The sequence below is a fragment of the Chrysemys picta genome, chromosome 4, assembly GCF_011386835.1.
Source record: "Chrysemys picta bellii isolate R12L10 chromosome 4, ASM1138683v2, whole genome shotgun sequence".
In the NCBI taxonomy this organism is placed as follows: Eukaryota; Metazoa; Chordata; order Testudines; family Emydidae; genus Chrysemys; species Chrysemys picta.
Genome location: NC_088794.1, coordinates 60,397,011 through 60,416,293, shown reverse-complemented (window position 1 = coordinate 60,416,293; position 19,283 = coordinate 60,397,011). Strand labels below are relative to the sequence as shown.

General features: G+C 52.6%; 1 protein-coding gene across 6 annotated transcripts; it reads left to right on the top strand.

Moving 5' to 3' along the window:
• Positions 1 to 2,431: 2,431 nt before the first annotated feature.
• On the top strand, positions 2,432 to 16,411 carry FANCE (FA complementation group E). Of its 6 annotated transcripts, none has more exons than XM_024112297.3 (12): positions 2,432 to 2,662; positions 5,813 to 6,046; positions 6,708 to 7,380; positions 8,141 to 8,185; positions 8,785 to 8,844; positions 8,998 to 9,141; positions 11,894 to 12,017; positions 12,774 to 12,849; positions 13,385 to 13,451; positions 13,920 to 14,045; positions 14,876 to 14,976; positions 15,271 to 16,411. In XM_024112297.3, the coding sequence occupies exons 1-12, from the start codon at positions 2,625 to 2,627 to the stop codon at positions 15,272 to 15,274; spliced, it is 1,692 nt and encodes a 563-aa protein (XP_023968065.1). In that variant the 5' UTR covers positions 2,432 to 2,624; the 3' UTR covers positions 15,275 to 16,411. The 6 variants fall into 6 exon arrangements, with proteins under 6 accessions (XP_023968065.1, XP_042717446.1, XP_005311727.2 ...); XM_008175800.4 differs by having other exon boundaries at positions 2,452 to 2,662; positions 5,793 to 6,046; XM_042861511.2 differs by having other exon boundaries at positions 2,452 to 2,685.
• The last annotated feature ends 2,872 nt before the right edge of the window (positions 16,412 to 19,283 follow it).

Below are 19,283 nucleotides of genomic sequence, written 5' to 3'. Positions count from 1 at the left end.
TTTGAAATGCCACAGGGGAGCCATTCTTCCTTCAGGGCGTGGGCCTGTGGTCTGCTCTCCTGTTTGAACTGCAAACACGCCTCTCCCAGCACGGCTTGCAGGGAGCATTGGGCCAAGCTTACAGCTGCTCTACGAAGCTGTAGCAGACTCTGCCCTAGCAGCTCCAAACCCAGCGGGGGCAGGCAGGGTACAAACCATCCACCCCCTCAGCACTACACAGCCCAGGCCCTTCAGAGTTAAGGTTAAATAGAAAAGCAATCAAAAGCTGGCACCAAAGCACTCTAACTTCCCCATGGTGCTGTTATACAGGTGTTTTGGGCCCTGCTTACATAAAACCAATTTCTGAGGTGTGTCACTATAGGCCGGTGTTATTTCGCTGGGGAGGCCCATGTAGCCTTCGGAGGGAGGGATTCAGGGGATGGATCTTTCCTCCCTGCTGTGGAGGAACCAGAGTCTTTGGTATGGTTGGAGGTTACAGGGGTGGGCCGGATCCCACTGATTCGTGTGTGGGTTGCGGGGAGGCTGCTGAATCTGATGTTTGTGGCATTTCAGTGTAGAGGTGTAAGAGAGAGAAAGAGAAACTATCGTGAAAAATGGGCTGAAACACACAACCTTTTAAATAAGGTCTCCCCTGTGCCAAGCAGTACCAGAGGTCAGGTCAACTTCCTACGGAGGACGAATTGGTGAGGTGGAACCTGGATATATTTTGAGTGCAATTTATTTACCCTCTATACCCCAGCCTTAGACCAGAGGTGGCCATAAACAGCACCCCAGCAATCCTCTTTGCCAGAACTCTCAGCCAACCTCCCATGGCCTGTTCGCAGGCCCCAACTCCGTTCTGAGAGACGATGTCAGAGAGCAAACATTTTTGTTACTTGCCACAGCTCCCGCTGAAAAATAAGTCCAACTCTACACCCCCAAACAAAGTACACCACAGCACTATCTTCCAAACCGAAATCCTTTTCATGCAAAGAAAAAGAACTGAGCGCATGTAACAGTGCCACCTGGTGACTTCTGTTATATCAGCAATCACATTCAGCAGAGAAATCAAGCCTGTCATTTAGATGGTAAGCTCCTTGTGGGTAAGGATTGTCTTTTTGTTCGGTTTGTACAGCGCCCAGCGCAACGGGGTATAGTCCATGATTGGGGCTGTGACGTGCAGTGGTGATACAAGTAACACTGGAGTGCTGAATTTGTAACTGCTGGAATAAGGGAAATTTCAGACAATTGTGAGTGAGCTTGGAAATGTTTCACTGAAGTGCCGGGGGCCAAATCCTCCCCCCAGAGAACCTTAAAGTCAAAGGTACTTAAACTCACGCACTGTGCAGATTACTAGCAGGGCCTGCGATTGCCGGAAGGGAAAGAATTCTAAACAACATCACCTTTCCTTTTTGGCGCCTTTGCTGCCTCGCAGTCAGCTTGGACAATTCATGATTATTCATTTTGCAGCGATGCCCCGAGTCAGTGCTCCAATGGGCTGGGCGCTGTGCACATATTAAAACACGGCCCTGGCCCTAGATAGAGCCTCACCGCTTGGGGGTCAGTCGTCTCACAACTACTCCCCTCTCTTTTCCTGCAACACCACACCTGGGGAGTGGGAGAAGAGGACCTGGCTGCTCCCCCCAAGCCCTGGGAGCGGGGAAAAAGGAGCAGGGGGGAGCTGGGGCAGTGGGAATCGATGCAGGGGCTGGGATACAAAAAAAAATTGGACATCTGTGAACAGCCTGCGCCTATATCACTAGGCAGCTGGGCGCATGCACTGAGCATCTTTACGGATTTCCCAGGCCAGCGGCCTCAACAAAGGGACGATTCTGAGAAAACCTGAACAGGCAGCAATGGGGGAAGGAGGGGATAAATAATTGCTGCATGGGGAGAGGGACTGATGTGGAGTTGGGGGGGGGGCATGGACTGAATGAATTATAATATGGGGGTTGGGGAGAGGCTGGAAGCACCGTTCCATCAGGAGGCAGCTGGGGTCAGACTGGCCTTACTACTGTATAAATTTGGGTGAATTCAAGCTGGCAAAGTCCGTGTGTGTTGCAGGCGCAATGTTTAAAAATCAAGCGACCCTCCAAAAAACACAATAGCAGCACCAAAAAGGTCTCAAGATTTGGGGGGAGGGAAGGAAAGATGAGATTGCGGGCTCTGATTCTGGATGGGCCATATGGCCCTCTTCCTGCCTGCCCCTGAAGCCCCTTGATCTTAAAAGCACTGGTCTAATGATGTAACGCCGGCAAGCAAAGGTTTCGTGTGCTCCCCTGGCATTTCAGCAAATGACGGGGAAGTGATTGTGGGCAGGCGGGGGAGCGGGGACAGGAGTCTGTGTGTTGGGGGCATGGGATGTTTCGGGGTGGGTGGTGGAGGGACGCTGCTCCTTTAAGGCGTGGAAGGGAAAGAGAGGGCCTGTGAACCAGGAAGTGGAACATGCTGCCCCAGTGAGAGCTGGGCCCTAACAGAGATGGAGGCTGTGCAGAGCGGATGCTGAAGCTGACTTTGCTTCCAAGGCCCCGGTAGGGGGAAATCAACCCCCTGGCAGCAGCTTCTCTCTGGGGCCTCCCTGGCGTGCTGAGTGGGGAAGCTGAAGGATTCACACAGCAGGCTGCTAAATCCAGAGTCAGTGCCTGATGGTCAGCGCTATAACGGAGGCTAATAGGAGCCACAGGTACTCAGCGCCTTAGAGCAGTGGTGGGTTCAACCTTTCCAGGCTCCTGTCCCCCTTTCAGGCGGCTGATTTGTCTTGTGCACCCCCAGTTTCACCTCACTTAAAAACTACCAGCTTACAAACTCAGACATAAAAATACAAGAGTGGCACAGCCACTAGTTCTGAGAAATGGCTGACTTCCTCATGTTTACCATATAATCATCAAATAAATCGATTAGAATATAAATATTGTACGTACATTTCAGAGTATAGTATATAGAGCAGTATAAGCAAGTCATTGTATGAAATGTTAGTCTGTACTGACTGCGCTAGGGCTTTTTATGTAGCCTGTTGTAAAACTAGGCAAATATCTAGATGAGTTGATGTAACCCCTGGAAGACCTCTGCGTACCCCAGGGGTACACATACTCCTGGTTGAGAACTGCTGCCTTACAGAATCAGGCCTCTTCTGTGGCAGAGCCTAGCTATGTAGACCTGCAGACTCTCTGGATTGAACGTTTTGGCCTGAGATTTCCCTCTTGGGTACAGTCCAAGCTAGGATTTGGAAGGTGCTGGCATAGGGTTACCATACGTCCTCTTTTTCCCGGACATGTCCAGCTTTTCGGCACTCAAACCCCCGTCCGGGGGGAATTGCTAAAAAGCCGAACATGTCCGGGAAAATGCCAGCCAGGCACTTTCCCTCCCGCGGCGGCTCTGCTCCTGCCCTGAGTCTTCGGCTCTGAGCTGCCCGAGCGCTATGGGCTTCAGGCAGCCCCCTTGCCTCCGGACCCCAGCCGCCGGCCGGGCACTTCCCCTCCCGGGCTCCGGCGGCGCAGGGTCCGGAGGCATGGGAGCTGCCCAAAGCCGGTAGCGCTCGGGCAGCCTGACTCTTAAACAGAGCCGAAGAGTCAGGGGAGGAGCAGAGCCTCCGGCCGCGGCGGCTCTGCTCCTCCCCGACTCTTCGGCTCTGTTTAAGAGCCGAGCGCTACGGGCTTCGGGCAGCCCCCATACCTCCGGACCCTGCACCGCTGGAGCCCGGGAGGGGAAGTGCCCGGCCGGGGGCGCAGGGTCCGGAGGCATGGGGGCTGCCCGAAGCCGGTAGCGCTCGGGCAGCCCGGCTCTTAAACAGAGCCGAAGAGTCAGGGGAGGAGCGGGGGCTGCCCGAAGCCGGTAGCGCTCGGGCAGCCCCCATGCCTCCGGACCCTGCGCCGCCGGAGCCCAGGAGGGGAAGTGCCCGGCTGGGGGCACAGGGTCCGGAGGCAAGGGGGCTGCCCGAAGCCCAAGCGCTACCGGCTTCACGGTTTGCCGGGCAGCCTCCAGACCCTGCGCCCCCGGCTGGGCGCTTCCCCTCCCGGGCTCCAGCTGCGCTGGGCAAGCGCCGGCCGGGGGCGCAGGGTCTGGGGGCTACCCGGCAAACCGTGAAGCCGGTAGCACTCGGGCAGCCCTTTCCGCGTGGCTGGGAGTGGGAGGGAGGAGGGAGCGGAGTTAGGGCGGGGCTGGGGTGGGGAAATGGGTGGGGCCAGGCCCCGTGGAGGGTCCTCTTTTTTTATTTGTTAGATATGGTAACCCTATGCTGGCAAATATATGTACAAAGGCCTGTGCCTTTAGCATGCATAACCCAGGTCGAGATGGCAATTCTTAGCTGCTAATACGTTAGCCCACACCTTTCAAATCCTTGTCTAGACAAAGCCTGGGGTGCCCTGCGTCTCCCCCAGTTCCATTTTGCAACCATGGGGGCGGGGATAAAAATGGACATTATATGGTCTTAAATGGTGACTAATCTCTCCCAGACGTACTGGACCGTGCCCCATCCCACTGATCTCTTTGGAGTTCTGCTGGGTGAATTTGGATGGCCGTGTGGCTGGAGAGCCGACGTCTCGTTCGTGGGCTGTCAGGACAGGACCCATCTCCCTGTTTCGTTTGTGGGTTTAGCCTCCGGGGCTGGGGGCTCTGTGGTATCCACAGCTATGGCACTAGCACCGCCCAAGAGTCCTGAGATTTTAGAGGCTTCCTTGGGAGCCTGGGAGCGCCCCCCAGAAGCCATTCCCAGCACAAAACCTGCTCAGGGCCACATTTTCCCTCCTGTCCTCTGTGCGCACCACAGCAGCGTGGTCTAGTGGGTGGAACAGAGCGGACTTGGATTTGAGTGACCTGGTTTCTATGTATTATTAAAACTCTGCAAACAAGGCCTCTGCAGATTCTGTGGGTGCATTTCTGGATTCTTATTTGTAAAGCAAACAAACCACTTGGCCCCAAATGTGGCTCCACAGGTGGAATATTTTTGTTATGCATTAGATGTTCCCTGTGCCGGGTTTGCAATGTGAAGGTTGCCGCTAGGCTCCAGTAACTGCCCTGCTTGACGGTGGGTGCCATGTCCAGCAGCTCCCTGCTCCTACCTCCAAGCCAGTGTGGAAAACAGCCGTCCAGGGCTCAGTGGAGTTCACTGTCTGCTGTAGCGTTGTGTGCCAGGCACCTGCTAGTGCATATCTCTTCACCCCTGTCTTTGGGGTAGCTGAGGGACAGCGGGGCGCTGTGCGTGACAAGGGCTGTCTACACAAAATGAATTTGCTCTTCATCTTTTGTGTTAGCTCGTGAGCTGCTGCCGCTCCTCTCCCTTGTGTCACGGCTACAGGAAGTCACTGAGGCAAATGCCGTGGCTGGATTTTAAAAGGGGCTGCATGATTTTATGGCCAATAATAGTTAGGGGACCTAGGAGAAAGTTAATCCAATCAGGGCAGAAGCCACCTGCAGCAGGTCAGGAAGTAATTCTTGCCCTTCCACATGCTGCATTCTGCAATAGGCTAACTCTGTTGTGGGATGTTTTCACCCTGTTTTGAAGCTTTTCTTGGAGATGGGAGATCTTACTAGGCAGACCGGTGGTCCCATCTGTCTCCTGGGGTATCTTACTATCTCGGCTGGTACGTGGAAGGAGACAAGCTGATTGTATCCACTATGGCAGGAGATGGGGTACTGGGCTAGACAACCCAGTGGTCTGATCTGGATGCTGGGTACCATACTAGATGCACCAATTGTCTCCTATGCACCCTTTTATGGCCTAAGCCAATATATGGCAAATCCTATTTTCCCCTCACCTCTCCTGGCTGCTCTTGGGGTTTTATTGCATCGCCGGGCGGCCTTGTGACCCCATCCAGATTGGATGTGTCCTTTGCAGGGCCGATGAGATGGAAGCTCCCCCAGCTCCCTGGCTGCAGAGGTTTGACAAGCCTTCCCGTCTCCTCCTCCACACGCTGTCATCCGGGCCGTGCGGGGCACTGGCTGCCTTCCGAGCCCTCCAGCGCATCCGGGCCTGCGACACGCCAGGGCAGGCGTTCCATTGGCAGATCTTCACCGAGACCTTGTGTGCTGAAGAGCCCGTGCTGCGGGGGCCCGAGAGGACCCTCACCCTGTGAGTCGCTTACGTTGTCTATTTAGAAAACTCACAATAACTTCTCTGTCCGGCAGTTGCTTTGGCCCTTTAAGGGCCCGATCCTTCACGGTGCTGATTGCCCTTAATTTAAGCCTGTGGGAGATGAGGCAGCTCAGCATCGTTCAGGACCAGCCCAGGAGTGCCAAACCTCTTGCTCATTTACTGCACTGGGAGTGTGGGTTGAGTAAAGAGGGCAGGCTTGGCCCTGAGAGCGAAGAAGCAACGTGCTGGTCTGTGTATTAATAATGTTTTGCACACACGCGTCTGCATAACTAACCGCTGCAGTGCCCGCGAGAGGCAGGGGGGCTCCCTGTGTCACGCCGGGAAAGGTGAGGCAGACAGACAGAAAGTGCCCAGTTCCAGAGCGGGGCCGTCGTGTGGTCAGAACGTTGGGGATCTTTCAGGTCAAGAGTGGGCCCAGACCAAATCCTTTTTTCTATAAATGCTCTATCTGACCCCGTCAGACTCCCGGGCAGCCCATCTCTGCTCCTCTGCCTGCTCCATTTCCCTCCAGCGGACGGTGAGTTAGGACTTCCAGAGGCAGCACCCGGCACCTGACTCTTTCCCTGGAGCAGATCTACGAGTGAATCTCTTTCATTCCTCCTTTCTCCCCCCACCCCCGCTTCTGCCCCCTGCTCAGGAGACCGATACTGCTGCTGCTTCCCGTGCTGTGCCAGAGAAATCTCTTCTCCCTGCTGCACATGGTGCAGGGCAGTGTGCCGAAGGACTGCCTCAGCCAGCTGCTTCAGGCTACCAGGAAAGATCCCAGCCCAGACCTCTGGGTGCAGGCCCTGCGGGATCTACTTGAGAGGGGGCTGAGAGAAGAGAGGAGCTGTTGGACTCCACTTCCGCTGACAGACACGTGCCAGCAGCAGCTTAAAACTCTGTGCCAGAAGATCGTGGGTGGCACTCAGAGCAAACCGGACTTGGAAAGGAAACGGAGTTGGTTCATCCAGGAGCATCCAGGCCCTGAACTCTGGCTGGCTGGGGATGCGACCGACTCTGCATCTCAGCTTAGGAAACGCAAGCAAGTAGCTGAGGAAAGTCTGGACCCCGAGGGGGAGAGGCAGAGGAAAAGGTCCCGGTTGGAAGAGGAGGAGTTAGACCTGGAACCTCGGGCAGGAAGCACCTTTGTGAAAGGAGCTGGTGCTAGGGAAGATGAGATTGGTATAGAGGCATCTGGACATGGGTCCATTCAGAACCAAACCAGGGGGGCCAATGAAAATGCCCAGCCGGATGCCATCATGGAGACAAGAGAGGCCAGTCAGGGTTGCCAGCGGGATGCAGCAGCAAAAGTCCCTGATTTTATGCAGGTACCAGCTAGTGTTTGAATTCCTTCTAAGTGAGTTATCTCAGTGCAAGTATAGAACGCAGAACCCAGCCTTTCCAATCTCCAAAGCAGTGTGGCCAATAGAGCTCCCCGTTCTCCCCTCTCCACACCTCACTTGGTGACGCTGTATCGCCTGCCCAATGAACAGCAGCACTGAACAGCTGAAACTTGTCCTGTACCATAAAGGTTACCAAAATTGTGCTTTGTGGAGCGACACGGGCAGGAGTGGGGCCTAGAGCCAAGGGCCTGCTCTTTGGGAATAAACAGTGTAGGTGTGAAAGGGATTATCTTGTAACTCCAGTTTCTCAGCCATTTTTTAGCAGCTGGCTCTCTTTCCAGAGGTCGCTGCTACTAATGGCTGCCTTAAAGTGGAATAATGACTACCATTGATATACCTCCTCCCACCCACAGATCCCAAAGGGCTCTGCTAACTGATTGCAAACTACTTGTGGCATTTTTAGGGGTCCTGCTGCCCGCTACCGAAATGCAGCTGCTTCTGGGGTGAAGCACAGCAGCCCTTTAACAGTGCACAGCAACTTAACACCACAATTCAGAACAAGAGAATGAAGGAAATGGCCCAGAGCACTGAGATTTGATTCTCTGCCTTCCCATGTCCCATCCCAGAAACCAAAGGGGAAGTAAAATGGGCTGGGGAATTATTTGGGTGGCTTTGGGAATTTTGCCTCCCTCCTGGGGGTTTTGTTCTTTCTAGGCTTTAACTATTTTTAAAATGTTTTTCCCAGATGCACGTGCCTAGACTTAAGATGCTGCTAGAGATGGAGTCAAATGTAAGTATTTTGCGTCTGCATTTCACTAGGAGCACTTGGTCCAAACCAGCTTGCACCAGGGGCTCCAGAAAGGGAATGCATTTGATCCAAGGAGACAGGCTTTGCAGGAAGAGGTGGAGGTGACCTGTACTGGGGAAAGGGCAGTCCTGCTGCTACATCAGGGGTGGGCAAACTTTTTGGCCTGAGAGCCACATTGGGGTTGCAAAACTGTATGGAGGGCTGGGTAGGGAAGGCTGTGCCTCCCCAAACAGCCTGGCCCCTGCCCCCTATCTGCCCCCTCCCACTTCCTGCCCCCTGACTGTCCCCCTAAGAACCCCCAACCCATCCACCCCCCGCCCCCCAGCAGTTACCTGATTAACCCCTAACACCTGAGAATTGATTCCCTTTGTAAGTTTTCATCTGGGCTGATGTCACTGCAGATGCTGCTCTTCTTCCTATGCATGAAGTTGGACATCTTGTGGCTTTGCTGTGCTCTGAACCTGGGTCTGTCCAAACTTCTGTGTTAAGCAGCAGAGAATGGTTTCCTTTGAAACCAACTGGGGGAACGGGGATAGAACCTGTTATTCGAATGGCCTGTTTAATCTCCTGTTTCTCTTTAGCAAACAGATGGGACCTCCCCTCCCGAACTGCAGATCCTGAACGAATGCACCCCTGGCCAGGTGAGCGGGCAATGATAACACGGGGAGGGATGCTGATTGCAGCCCGTATAAAAATCATCCCGAGGGAACCAGCCTCTAATCCCTCTCCTCATTCTTCGGTGCGTGGGAAATGTCCTGCTGCTGTCCGTAATGCTTGTACGGCCTCTCTTCCAGCTGGAGGGACTGTGCTCATTACTCCAGCTCTCACAGCATCCGGAACGTGTCCTTGTGCATTTCTGCACCTGGCTGCTGGCTCTCACGCCCGAGCTCAGCTACACTAACGCCGTGGTGCTGACGGAGCAGCTCTTCCTCCAGCGGGTAGGTACCGATGGCCCACACCTGGGGTGCTGAGCTGGCAGACGGCCCCCAGAGACCGTGTCCTCCAGGATCCATTCTCCTGATTGATAGACACACCTTCTGGGGAGAGAAGGGGTTGTATGTTGTGTTTCATGCTGGTGAATCCCTGGAGACTGAAGTCCTGCCTGTACAGAACAGATGCAGCACTGCGCAGTGACAGGGTAAACTTTCCCCGTCTGGTTCTGTCAATATGGACGGGAGAGGAGCTCTGGCTCCGTAACCTGTTCGATCCTTGACCTCTCTAAGCCTTGAGCCAGCTCCCAAGGCCAGTGCTGATGGGTTTTGTACCATTGGCACCTGCTTACTAGGAACTGCGCTAAAAGACACCGGCTCACTGCTTGTGGGGACGATAACCCCTTTTTGCAACTGCTGCCTTGGGCTGGAACCAACAACTTTCTGGTGAGGAGTGCTAGCGCTCATCCCCAATCCCCTGAGCCACCCAGGCCCACAGTTACAAAGGTATTGACGGCTGTAACTTGGGGGTCTATGCTGAGTTGTGTTCCTGCTGTTGACAGAACCATCCTGTAGGAACCATTCGTATAAACCGTTTATTGAATGCTGCAAATTTACACAGCCCTTTGCTAAATCTTACGGGCCCTGCCCCAGGTGCTTATACTCTGAGATAGAACCAAGAGCTGGAACCGGTGCTGAGCCCAGGGCAAGCGTGGGCAGTTACTGGTGAGCACAGGAAGGATTCCGGGCAGAAGTGGATTTGAAGGAGGAGGCAGTGAGACAGTCCTTGGTGGATAAGAAGTGGGTAAAGATTTGCCGACATGGGCCCCAATCCTGCAAAGAAGCATGTACTTGCTTAAAGCTAAGCACATGCGTCAGACTTTGCAGACTCAGCACCATCGGGAGCAACCTGATGGGCTCTGGGTGAAGAATGGGAAGGAGAGAGAAAGGGACGGAGAGAGCTGAAGAAGTCAAGAAGCTGGGAGGATGGGTTGGAGCGTAAGGAGTAAGAGGAAGTGAGTGGAGATGGGGACGAGGTCACATACGGCCTTGGACATGAAGCGAAGAGCATGAGTATGTTTCAGTAAGAGCCAGAAAGCCAGTGAAAGGAATCACAAAAAAACAGCCATACTGGGTCAGACCAATGGTCCATCTAGCCCAGTATCGTGTCTTCCAACAGTGGCTGGTGCCAGATGCTTAAGTGAATGGAAAGAACAGGGCAATTACCGAGTGATCCATCCCCTGTCATCCACTCCCAGCTTCTGGCAGTCAGAGGCTTAGGGACACCCAGAGCGTGGGGTTGCATCCCTGACCACCTTAGCTAATAGCCATCGAAAGATCTATCCTCCATTAACTTATCTAGTTCTATTTTGAACCCAGTTGTACTTTTGGCCATCACAATGTCCCCTGGCAATGAGTTCCACAGGTTGACTGTGCATTGTGTGAAGAAATACTTCCTTTTGTTTGTTTTAAACCGGCTGCCTATTCATTTAATTGGGTGATCCCTAGTTCTTGTGTTCTGTGAAGGGGTAAATAACACTTCCCTATTCACTTTCTCCACACCAGTCATGATTTTATAGGCCTATATCATATCGTCTGCCTCAGTTGTCTCTTTTCCAAGTTGAACAGTCTGTCTTTTTAATATCTCCTTATACAGAAATTATTCCATTCCCATAATAATTTTTGTTTCCCTTCTCTGTACTTTTTCCAATTCTAATATATATATTTCTACCCCGATATAATGCGACCCGATGTAACACAAATTCGGATATAACTCGGTAAAACAGCGCTCTGGGGGGGCGGGGCTGCGCACTCTGGCGGATCAAAGCAAGTTCGATATAACGCGGTTTCACCTATAACGTGGTAAGATTTTTTGGCTCCCGAGGACAGCGTTATATCGGGGTAGAGGTGTATCTTTTTTGAGAAGCGGCCACCAGAACAGTACACGGGTATTCAAAGTATGGGTGAACCATGGATATATACAGTGGCATTATGATATTTACTGTCTTCTTATCTATCCCTTTCCTAATGATTCCCAATATTCTGCTAGTTTTTTTTTTTTCCCTGCTGCTGCACATTGAATGGATGTTTTCAGAGAACTATCCACAATGTCTCCAAGATCTCTTTCCTGAGTGGTAACAGCTAATTTAGACCCCATCACTTTTTCTGTATAGTTGGGATTATGTTTTCCAATGTGCATTACTTTGCAGTTATCAACACTGAACTTCTTTTGCCATATTGTTGCCCAGTCACCCAGTTTTGTGAGATCCCTTTGTAACTCTTTGCAGTCAGCTTTGAAATGAACTATCACTGGTGCAGATGATGTGGTTGGAGGAGGGCATGGGGTCTCCAGTAGGGATGTCAAGCTTGGATATGAGATCACTGCCCATGGCACTGGCTGGATGTTGCTCTGTGAGCTCACTGGTTGCCGGCAGTGCCAAAGGGCCCGAGCGGCAGAGAAAGGGACCTTGGCCTGGCTGGAGCAGAGTCTCTGCCCTGTGCCCAAGACATCCCCTGACTTTAGAGAATAGAGTAAAACAGCACGGAACAGGGGCTGGTTCCTCCTTAGCTCCCTTCCCCTTCAGCAGGGGAGACTGTGCCATTTCTAAATGGTATGCACTAGACTTGGCAACATTCCCCCCATCGGCCCCTTAAACACCCCGGCTTCACTGACCCACCCAGGGATGGAAAGGGTCCAAGCGACAGGGCCTGCGTTTCCATGCTAAGCTGTATTTGTTCTGCATCTTCTTCCGTGCCCTAGGTTCTCTCGCTGACCCAGCCGGCCTCCCGTCATCTCATGGCTGCGCTGACCTCGTTCTGCTCCAAGTATGCTCGCCCAGTCTGCTGTGCCTTGATCACTCCAGTCCTGTGGGCCTCAGGGGCAGGTGAGTTCACAGCTCGTCCTACAGTGAGAAGGGCCCCTCTGCAGGCGGATGTATGTGCTATGCAGACATCTTGCTCTCACTACACCAGAGAGCTGCGTTACCTGATCTGTGGGTCACCAGTCGTTGTCTTTATGGTCAGAGACCACAGATCTGCTCCTGTTCACCATCTCTGATGCAACCAGCCTGCTAAGTCACCTAAGAGTTAGGGCTCCTCAGCGCCTGGGAAAGCCCTGTCAAGCATTGACTGGCACTTCCTTTCGAATCGCCATGCAACAGGCACCGTGTATTCCAGAGTGAACGAAGCAGTCTGGTTGTTGGCGGCTCAGGGCGTGCGAATGCCTGAGAACTCCTGATCCGGACTGAGTGGGAGAGGGAGCCCCTGCCCCAGAACACTGGCTCCAAGGGACGAGCTCTGCCCTGGTGTAAGGTGGCACTACTCCAACTTGAGAGGAGCAGTGCCCTCTGACACCAGGCCCTGAGTGGCATGTCTGGAGTGAGACACGACAGCCCCTAGCTGGACTCTTTGGATGTGAGACTCTCTCTGACTGGGACTGGTATCAGTTATTCCATCCATGTGGCCGGGGGGAAGCCAGACTCTCTCCAGCCCGGCAGACAAGGCCTTTGCCCTGCAGGAGGTCGAGGAGCCAGGGCTGTGAGGACATGCCCAGTGTGCGGTGGTGAAGCTGATTGTGGGGGCGGGCGGAAGGGGATGGGATGTGACTGCTTGTGGCCAACGCTGCCATCTTGTTGTTGCAGGCCCTGAGCGGATGAAGCTAGTGTGCGAGCTGATAGAGGACAGCCTGGAGCCAGAGTATGTGAGGCTGGTGCTCAGGTAAATGCTTACAGAAGGGGAGGAATTTCCACCCACTCTGTGTCCCCTCGCACAGGAATGACTGGGGTGTGATATCGCCCACTGGTTCAGACAGGCACTCCTCCCTCACTACAGGCTGAGGGCCAGGTACCGTCCTGGATCCACACAATCCACTCCATTGCACACATGGGAACTGTGCGGCCAGCATGAGGGCCGTATACCCTGGAGAATTCTATGCGGGCAGAGGTGGGCAGTTAGCACTGATCTATTCCATACAGTGCCCGCAGTTCAGCCATGTCTCTTTCTCAGGCGTAGACGACACTAGAAAGGGTTTGCTGGTCTAGCTACTCCAGCAAACTTCCCCTAGTGCAGACACAGCTTCTACTGGCAAAAGAATTCTCATATCGGTATCACTTATACCAGATCCTCTAACAAAGTAAGAGGTAAAACTCTGTCTGCGCTGGTATAAACGTGTCACCGTTATTCACATCCCTACCCAACGTTATTATACCAGCCAGAGTTTCTAGGGTAGCCCTGGCTTTATTCTCCTCTCCAGCCAGGTCCTGGAGATGCCGTGGTCAGAGGAGCTCATCACTGTTGTGCAGACATTGCTGGGAAGGCAGGTGAGCAAACACATTCTCTCCTGATGTATTTAAATGACCCTTTTGAAATACCTGTGTGTGAATTTAGTAGTGGTGAAAGGTGCCGGCTTGATGGCCTGGAGTCCTCTCTCCCCTCAGAGCAGGACTCCACCTTGACCCAAGCCACCACAGTTATTATCCACTGCCCGTGCTACCGTGTCTAGGCTGTGCGGCTTGAGATGGAGCATTGCATGCTGGGACTAGTAGTCTTCAAGGGCAGCTCCTCCATATTACAGATGAGGGCAGCTGCAGTCTGTGTCCCTCCCATGCTGCCTTCAGGAACCTGGCAATTTCCCAGGGTATTTGGGTGCCCCTGCTGTTGGTAGGTGCTGACTGCTCTTTGGTTCAATTTATCCAGAATCGGCAGTGAGCCAGTCTGGGACACTTGGTGTCTGAGGTGGCCCTTGTTCCTTGTAATCTCCTTGCTCCGTGTCCACATCTCTCTTTCAGGTGGAGCTGCCCCCTGAGCTCTTTAACCTCCTGGTCCTGAAACTGTGCCGGCTGGCCCAGGAGTTTGCTAAGTCAATGAATTACACCAAGCTGATGATGGCTGTGCTGACCATATACAGCAGCAATGTGAGTCCAGACTGAGAGCTGTGAGTCCCGGGGGTCTTGCTTTTATGTGCACAGGGCCAAGAGGAAATTACACAAACACGAGCTCTGCTTAGGGTGTCCATTGCTCCATCTCTTTGGTGAAAGGGATCTCAGTGTAAATACCTTTCAGCTGGATGGGATTTTCTTCTTCACTTCCTGTCTTAACTGACTACACCGCTCATCTGGAATTCCTGAGTTCTGATCCACCTGGAACTTGGGAAGAGTCACTTAAATCCTGATTTTTTTCAGAGGAGCTGAGCACCCACAACTCAGCACCTCTGGAAAACCAGGCCCAAGGCCCAAAATCAGTCACCCCTTCTGAACAGTGGACTCAGTGGTTTAAGCACCAGGTTTAGAACCGCTAGAATGCCTGGAATCCCAGCAAGTAGCTACATTGAGTTCTATGCAGTGTATTCAGTCTGGGCCTTTTGGCTGAGACCTTTAAAACTGAGCGCCTGCCTGCTGGAGGGGCATGGTAAGGACATTTTGAAACGTGGCCCCTGCTTGTGGGTGTTGCCGTTTTGGGGAGCTCTGCGTCAGACACCAAGGGCCTCATTTTTCAGAGGCATTGAGTACAACACCCCCCACTGCTCCAATGGAAATCAGTGGGCGCTGCAGTTGCTCAGCACCTCTGAAAATCAGGCCCAGTGCGTCTCCAGTTGGGCTCCCAATTCAGGCTATTAACACAGGGTAACACGTAGCTCAGTGGAACTCGGCTGTTGATGAGAAAGGAACTAACTCTTACCAGCCACCGTTCCTTTGAATTGAAGCCAGAGTGGCCTAAACAGCTTCTTTTCCCTCTTCCTTCACAGATTACTCCAGCCCATCGGAGACATTTGTCTGGTGCTCTGGATCTCAACCACACAGCTCTCCGGAAATCTCTGCAGGCTGCCCTGGAACAAATGGCTCCCAGGTGAAATAGCAAATCTGTCCCCTACGTTCCACAGGGATGGGAGAGCTTCATGGTCGTCTGCCCCAGCCAGGAACACCACAGGCTGCCCAGGAGGGCATGTGAGAAGACAGTTGTGAGCTCTTGCATTCCTAGTGTCGGTGTGATGGAAACGGGTGGAGATACCCTGAGATGCTGACATACGCCAGGGTGGAAACAGCACTGACGTCTTGCTTTAGTTTAGCTATTACTCCATGTGTAAGTTTCCCTGTCCCTCAGTGTTTTCTGATTCCTTCTTTCTCTCTTTCTTCCTCCCAGGTGAAGTTGCCCATCCTAATGGAATGGAGTGGTATAAATGTCTGCCTTCTCAGACTCCAGCCACCAAGGGTCTGTGCATGGCCCTTCATACACCAGTGACTGTGACAAGCACCCTCTGGCACAGGAGGAGGACAGCTTCCAGAGCTAGAGTTAGAGCCAGCGTAACGGAGCCTTGGAGAACAGGTCGTGCCAAGTAATGTCAGACTGGTGCCTGCAGAATACGCCTGAAACAGAGACATCTGTTGAGTGACTCTAATGGGCAAACCTGAATGCCCCTTCAACTAAAGATTCTGTGTATGGAAAATCCCACAGCTGAGGAAGATCTACAATTCTAGGAGAACTCCCAGCGTAGCTCCCCTTATTAATACCCCATCTGCCCCAGGTACCCCTGCATTCCCACTTGGGCTGTTTTCTTGCATAAAAACCCTTCAGACATGGGGGGGCTCACTCTGTATTTTTGGATCTCCCAACGTGGAGGGTTTTCCTGGCTAAGCTAGCTTAGAGTTGAGCAAACCTCCTCTCTTTAGAGCTAGTGAAACTAGTTTGGATAATTAAATAACTTGCTCTCCCCTAGAACGTGAACTGGACCTTCCTTGAGGTTCAAAGATGACTTGGCCTTTTCACTTTCCCTTCCTGCGGCTGCCTCCACATTCTCCTTGGAAGTGCAAAAATATCTGATGAGGCCAGACTATGAGCAAGTGGCTCTAAAAGTCTCTTCTCATGAAACTTGCAGCAGATGGTTTTGATAAGCTTGTGATCTCCGGGGTGTTTATGTGACCTGGAGATGTTATTGGTTATCCCATAAATACAGATTATAAAGCGAGGAATTAAATGCTCGGGGCCAGGGTTCTGAAGTGTCCGTTTCCCCCACTGCCCTCCGAAAAGGGCTTTATCCCATGTTATCTCAGTAAAGGAGACACCTTGCCTCTGCGTGCCTTCAGGATTCCATCTTGTCCCTTGTGCTCACTCCCTTTGGGTTCATTAAACATCCCAAGTGCTATTATTTGCTCACGGAAGCATTTGTACCCGTTGGGTCCATCTAAAACCTGAAAGAAAATACATTTGTATTCTTTCTACTTGTGGGTATTGTCTTTTTTCCTTTGTCAAAGCAGTATAATAAAACAGATCATTTCATAACCCACCCGTATTCCTGATGCTGTTCTCTCTGTGTCATACCTCTGGGCCTGAGACTACATAAGCCTGATGAATCATCCCTGAGCTGGCCTGCAGAGACAATTACCATTCCACCAGGGTTCAGCCATTCCGCAGGTGGGGACCCACGCAGGTGATCCCAAGGCAGGTATATAGGCTCCTAAGGGAAGCAGTCTCTGCTCAATGTCACTAACTGGCCCGGAGCTTCCCCTTCCAAGTAGTTTTAACAAGCTGCTGTTATTCCTGCTCTAGCCAGCGTCTGTTTCCACGCTAGCCGGCCTCAGCTGGCTGCCCAGTGATTGATGGGGAAAAGACCTGAAGAAGTCTTGTGCGTAGCTCAAAAGCTTGTCTCACTCACCAGAGAAGTTGGTCCAATAAAAGCTATTACCTCACCTCTCTTGTTTCTAATATCATGGGCCCAACACAGCTCCACCAACACTGCACGACTCTGTCACTTTGTCCATCCCCTGACTCTCTCTTCTGCCAGAGGCCGGGGCAGGGTCGAGTTAATAAATGTAGTCTTGAGACCCTGGTCACAGTGCAGTGTGGTATGATCTCAATGGACTGATGCACGTCACACAGCAATAGCAATGGGAGTACAAAATCACCGAGCAGCTCAGTCCCTCTGCAGAGGACATGACGGGAAAGAGGCCTGTGGGTCTTAGGTTTTGTTAAGCCTTTTCTCCCAAAGCACAGACTTCAGATCCATTTTGACTTGATGCTGTCCCTTCAATGCTGCAATTAATGTAGGCAGAGACAGTGTGTTTAAACCAGAGGTCCCCAAACTGGGGGGGTGGGGGTGGCAGGGCCTGAGGTAGCCCACATTGGGGGGGGGTTGGGAGTGGCACCCAGCCCTGCTCTGCCCCCCAAGCTCTGCCCTGGCCCTTGCCCCAGCCTAGGCTGTGGCTTCCGCTCCTGGCCCCACCCCCAGCCACAGCTCCACTCCCAGCCCCTGCTCCAGTCCAGCACCTCCAGCCTTGGCCCCCAGCTGCAGCTCTGTTCCCGGCCCAGACCTGGCCCCCTTACTAGGGTTGCTGACCCTCCAGGATTGGTCTGGAGTCTCCAGGAATTAAAGATTAATCTTTAATTAAAGATGTCATGTGATGAAATCTCCAGGAATACATCCAACCAAAATTGGCAATGCTACCTCTTAGCCCTCCTGTCCGCATTTCTTCCCCCTCCCCGTCACCCCCCGCCCCCCAAGGAGCCAGGGCCCTGCTCCCAGCTCTGGGACATAGGGGGTGGGCATGGACAGGGCTAGGCGGGGGGGCACGACTGAAAAGTTTGGGGACCACTGGTTTAAACGCTAGCAGCAGTTCACACATGGCTCATTGTACAGATGGCCTCTTCCCAGAATTTGGCATTGCTGCTGTTAATACATTCGCTCCAAACCCATTTCATCCTTAGCTGTTTTTAGTTGTATGTAGCCACTAGCAATGCTGGGGAGAGTTCACAGACACATGCTGCATAGCTCGCCGGGCTGGGCAGGAAAGGAGGCGCTGCACCATCAGGTAGCAGAAGCAGGGTGGATTTATTTTCAGCACTACAAATCCTGGGGGCTCGTTGGGTCGGGGTGTCCCTCGTTCTCCTTGTCCCAGCTGCAGATATCTGTCTAGTGGCTGAAGTTCTAGGGCATCTCCGGAAGTGGATCATCAACGTAAATATACTAGTGTCACGGGTCCACGGGATCGGTGCTACACCCCCAGCTTTGGTACAGTCTTTAGGAGGCGTCCTTCAGTGTGCCCGACCCTCCCTAGGGTCTCAGTCTTCCTCCAGGGTAACCCATGTCTCTTCACCACCCCCTTAGACTGGACCTCTATGCCTTCAGCATGCATGCTTCACACCACACACTCTGTTCAGAGAGTCCAACAGAGCAAGACAGAGACTCCTGATGAAGATTTGTACACTCTTCAGGGATTAATGCACCTCAGCAAGCGTTTGCAGTGATGCTCAGACAGCATTGTCAAAAGTCGGGTTTATTAGTCAACTGGGACACAGCACAGGAAGGTGTTACGTTAGCATAGAGACCTGACGGTCAAAGCACAGCCCATTCTGCTTAGCCCAGAGCCCAGCCAAGCTGTAGTGAGCCCCGTGATCAAGCTCTATGTGGCTCTCAGTCTGACCTCCTTGGTCAGACTCCAGGTGGGAGCCCCAATCCTTTCAGCAGCCAATTCTTTTGTTCTGGAGCTGGGGAATGTTGCACAGCTTCACTGCTGAGAGCTGGGTGTGACGTTCCCCTCTGGTGTTATCTGGACCGGTGATCTGCTAGGCCACTCCAATCCTTGACTCTGGGAGCCAGCCTTACCCTGCTCTGCTGTGAGAACCCCCACTCCTAGGCTGTTCACGCACAGTCTCTGGCATGTCAGCTGCTCCCAGCTACTTGCGAGCGAATGACACTAGCCAATATCTCCAGGCCAGAAACAACCCTAGGAACCTCCATCTTGCAGTGTCCAGTTATGCCCACTTGACGCTGCAGCTTATGAGAGTTCGTCAATTTAACAAAGAAATTGAGCTGTACCAGGCTTGGTATCCCAAGGGGAGCCTCTGACACTCTGCAAACCAAAGGCACTGCTTCAGGTAGAATAAACAAACAGATTTATTAACTATAAAGATCGATTTTAAATTATTATGAGTCAAAGCACAACAAGTCAGATTTGGTCAAATGAAATAAAAGCAAAAAGCATTCTAAGCTGATTTTAACACTTTCAATGTCCTTAAAAACTTAGAAAGGTAGCCCTGTTAGTCTGAATCTGTAAAAAGCAACAGAGGGTCCTGTGGCACCTTTAAGACTAACAGAAGTATTGGAGCATAAGCTTTCGTGGGTGAATGCCACAGACGCAAGTAATGGAAATTTCCAGAGG

What these genes read in the sequence shown, in the direction of transcription:
- FANCE (XM_024112297.3), top strand. Translation starts at nt 2,625, where the DNA reads ATGGTCAGCGCTATAACGGAGGCTAATAGGAGCCACAG. An exon ending in TATGTGAGGCTGGTGCTCAG is followed by an intron (nt 12,850 to 13,384) that starts GTAAATGCTTAC and finishes TCTCCTCTCCAG; the next exon opens with CCAGGTCCTGGAGATGCCGT. An exon ending in TGACCATATACAGCAGCAAT is followed by an intron (nt 14,046 to 14,875) that starts GTGAGTCCAGAC and finishes CTTCCTTCACAG; the next exon opens with ATTACTCCAGCCCATCGGAG.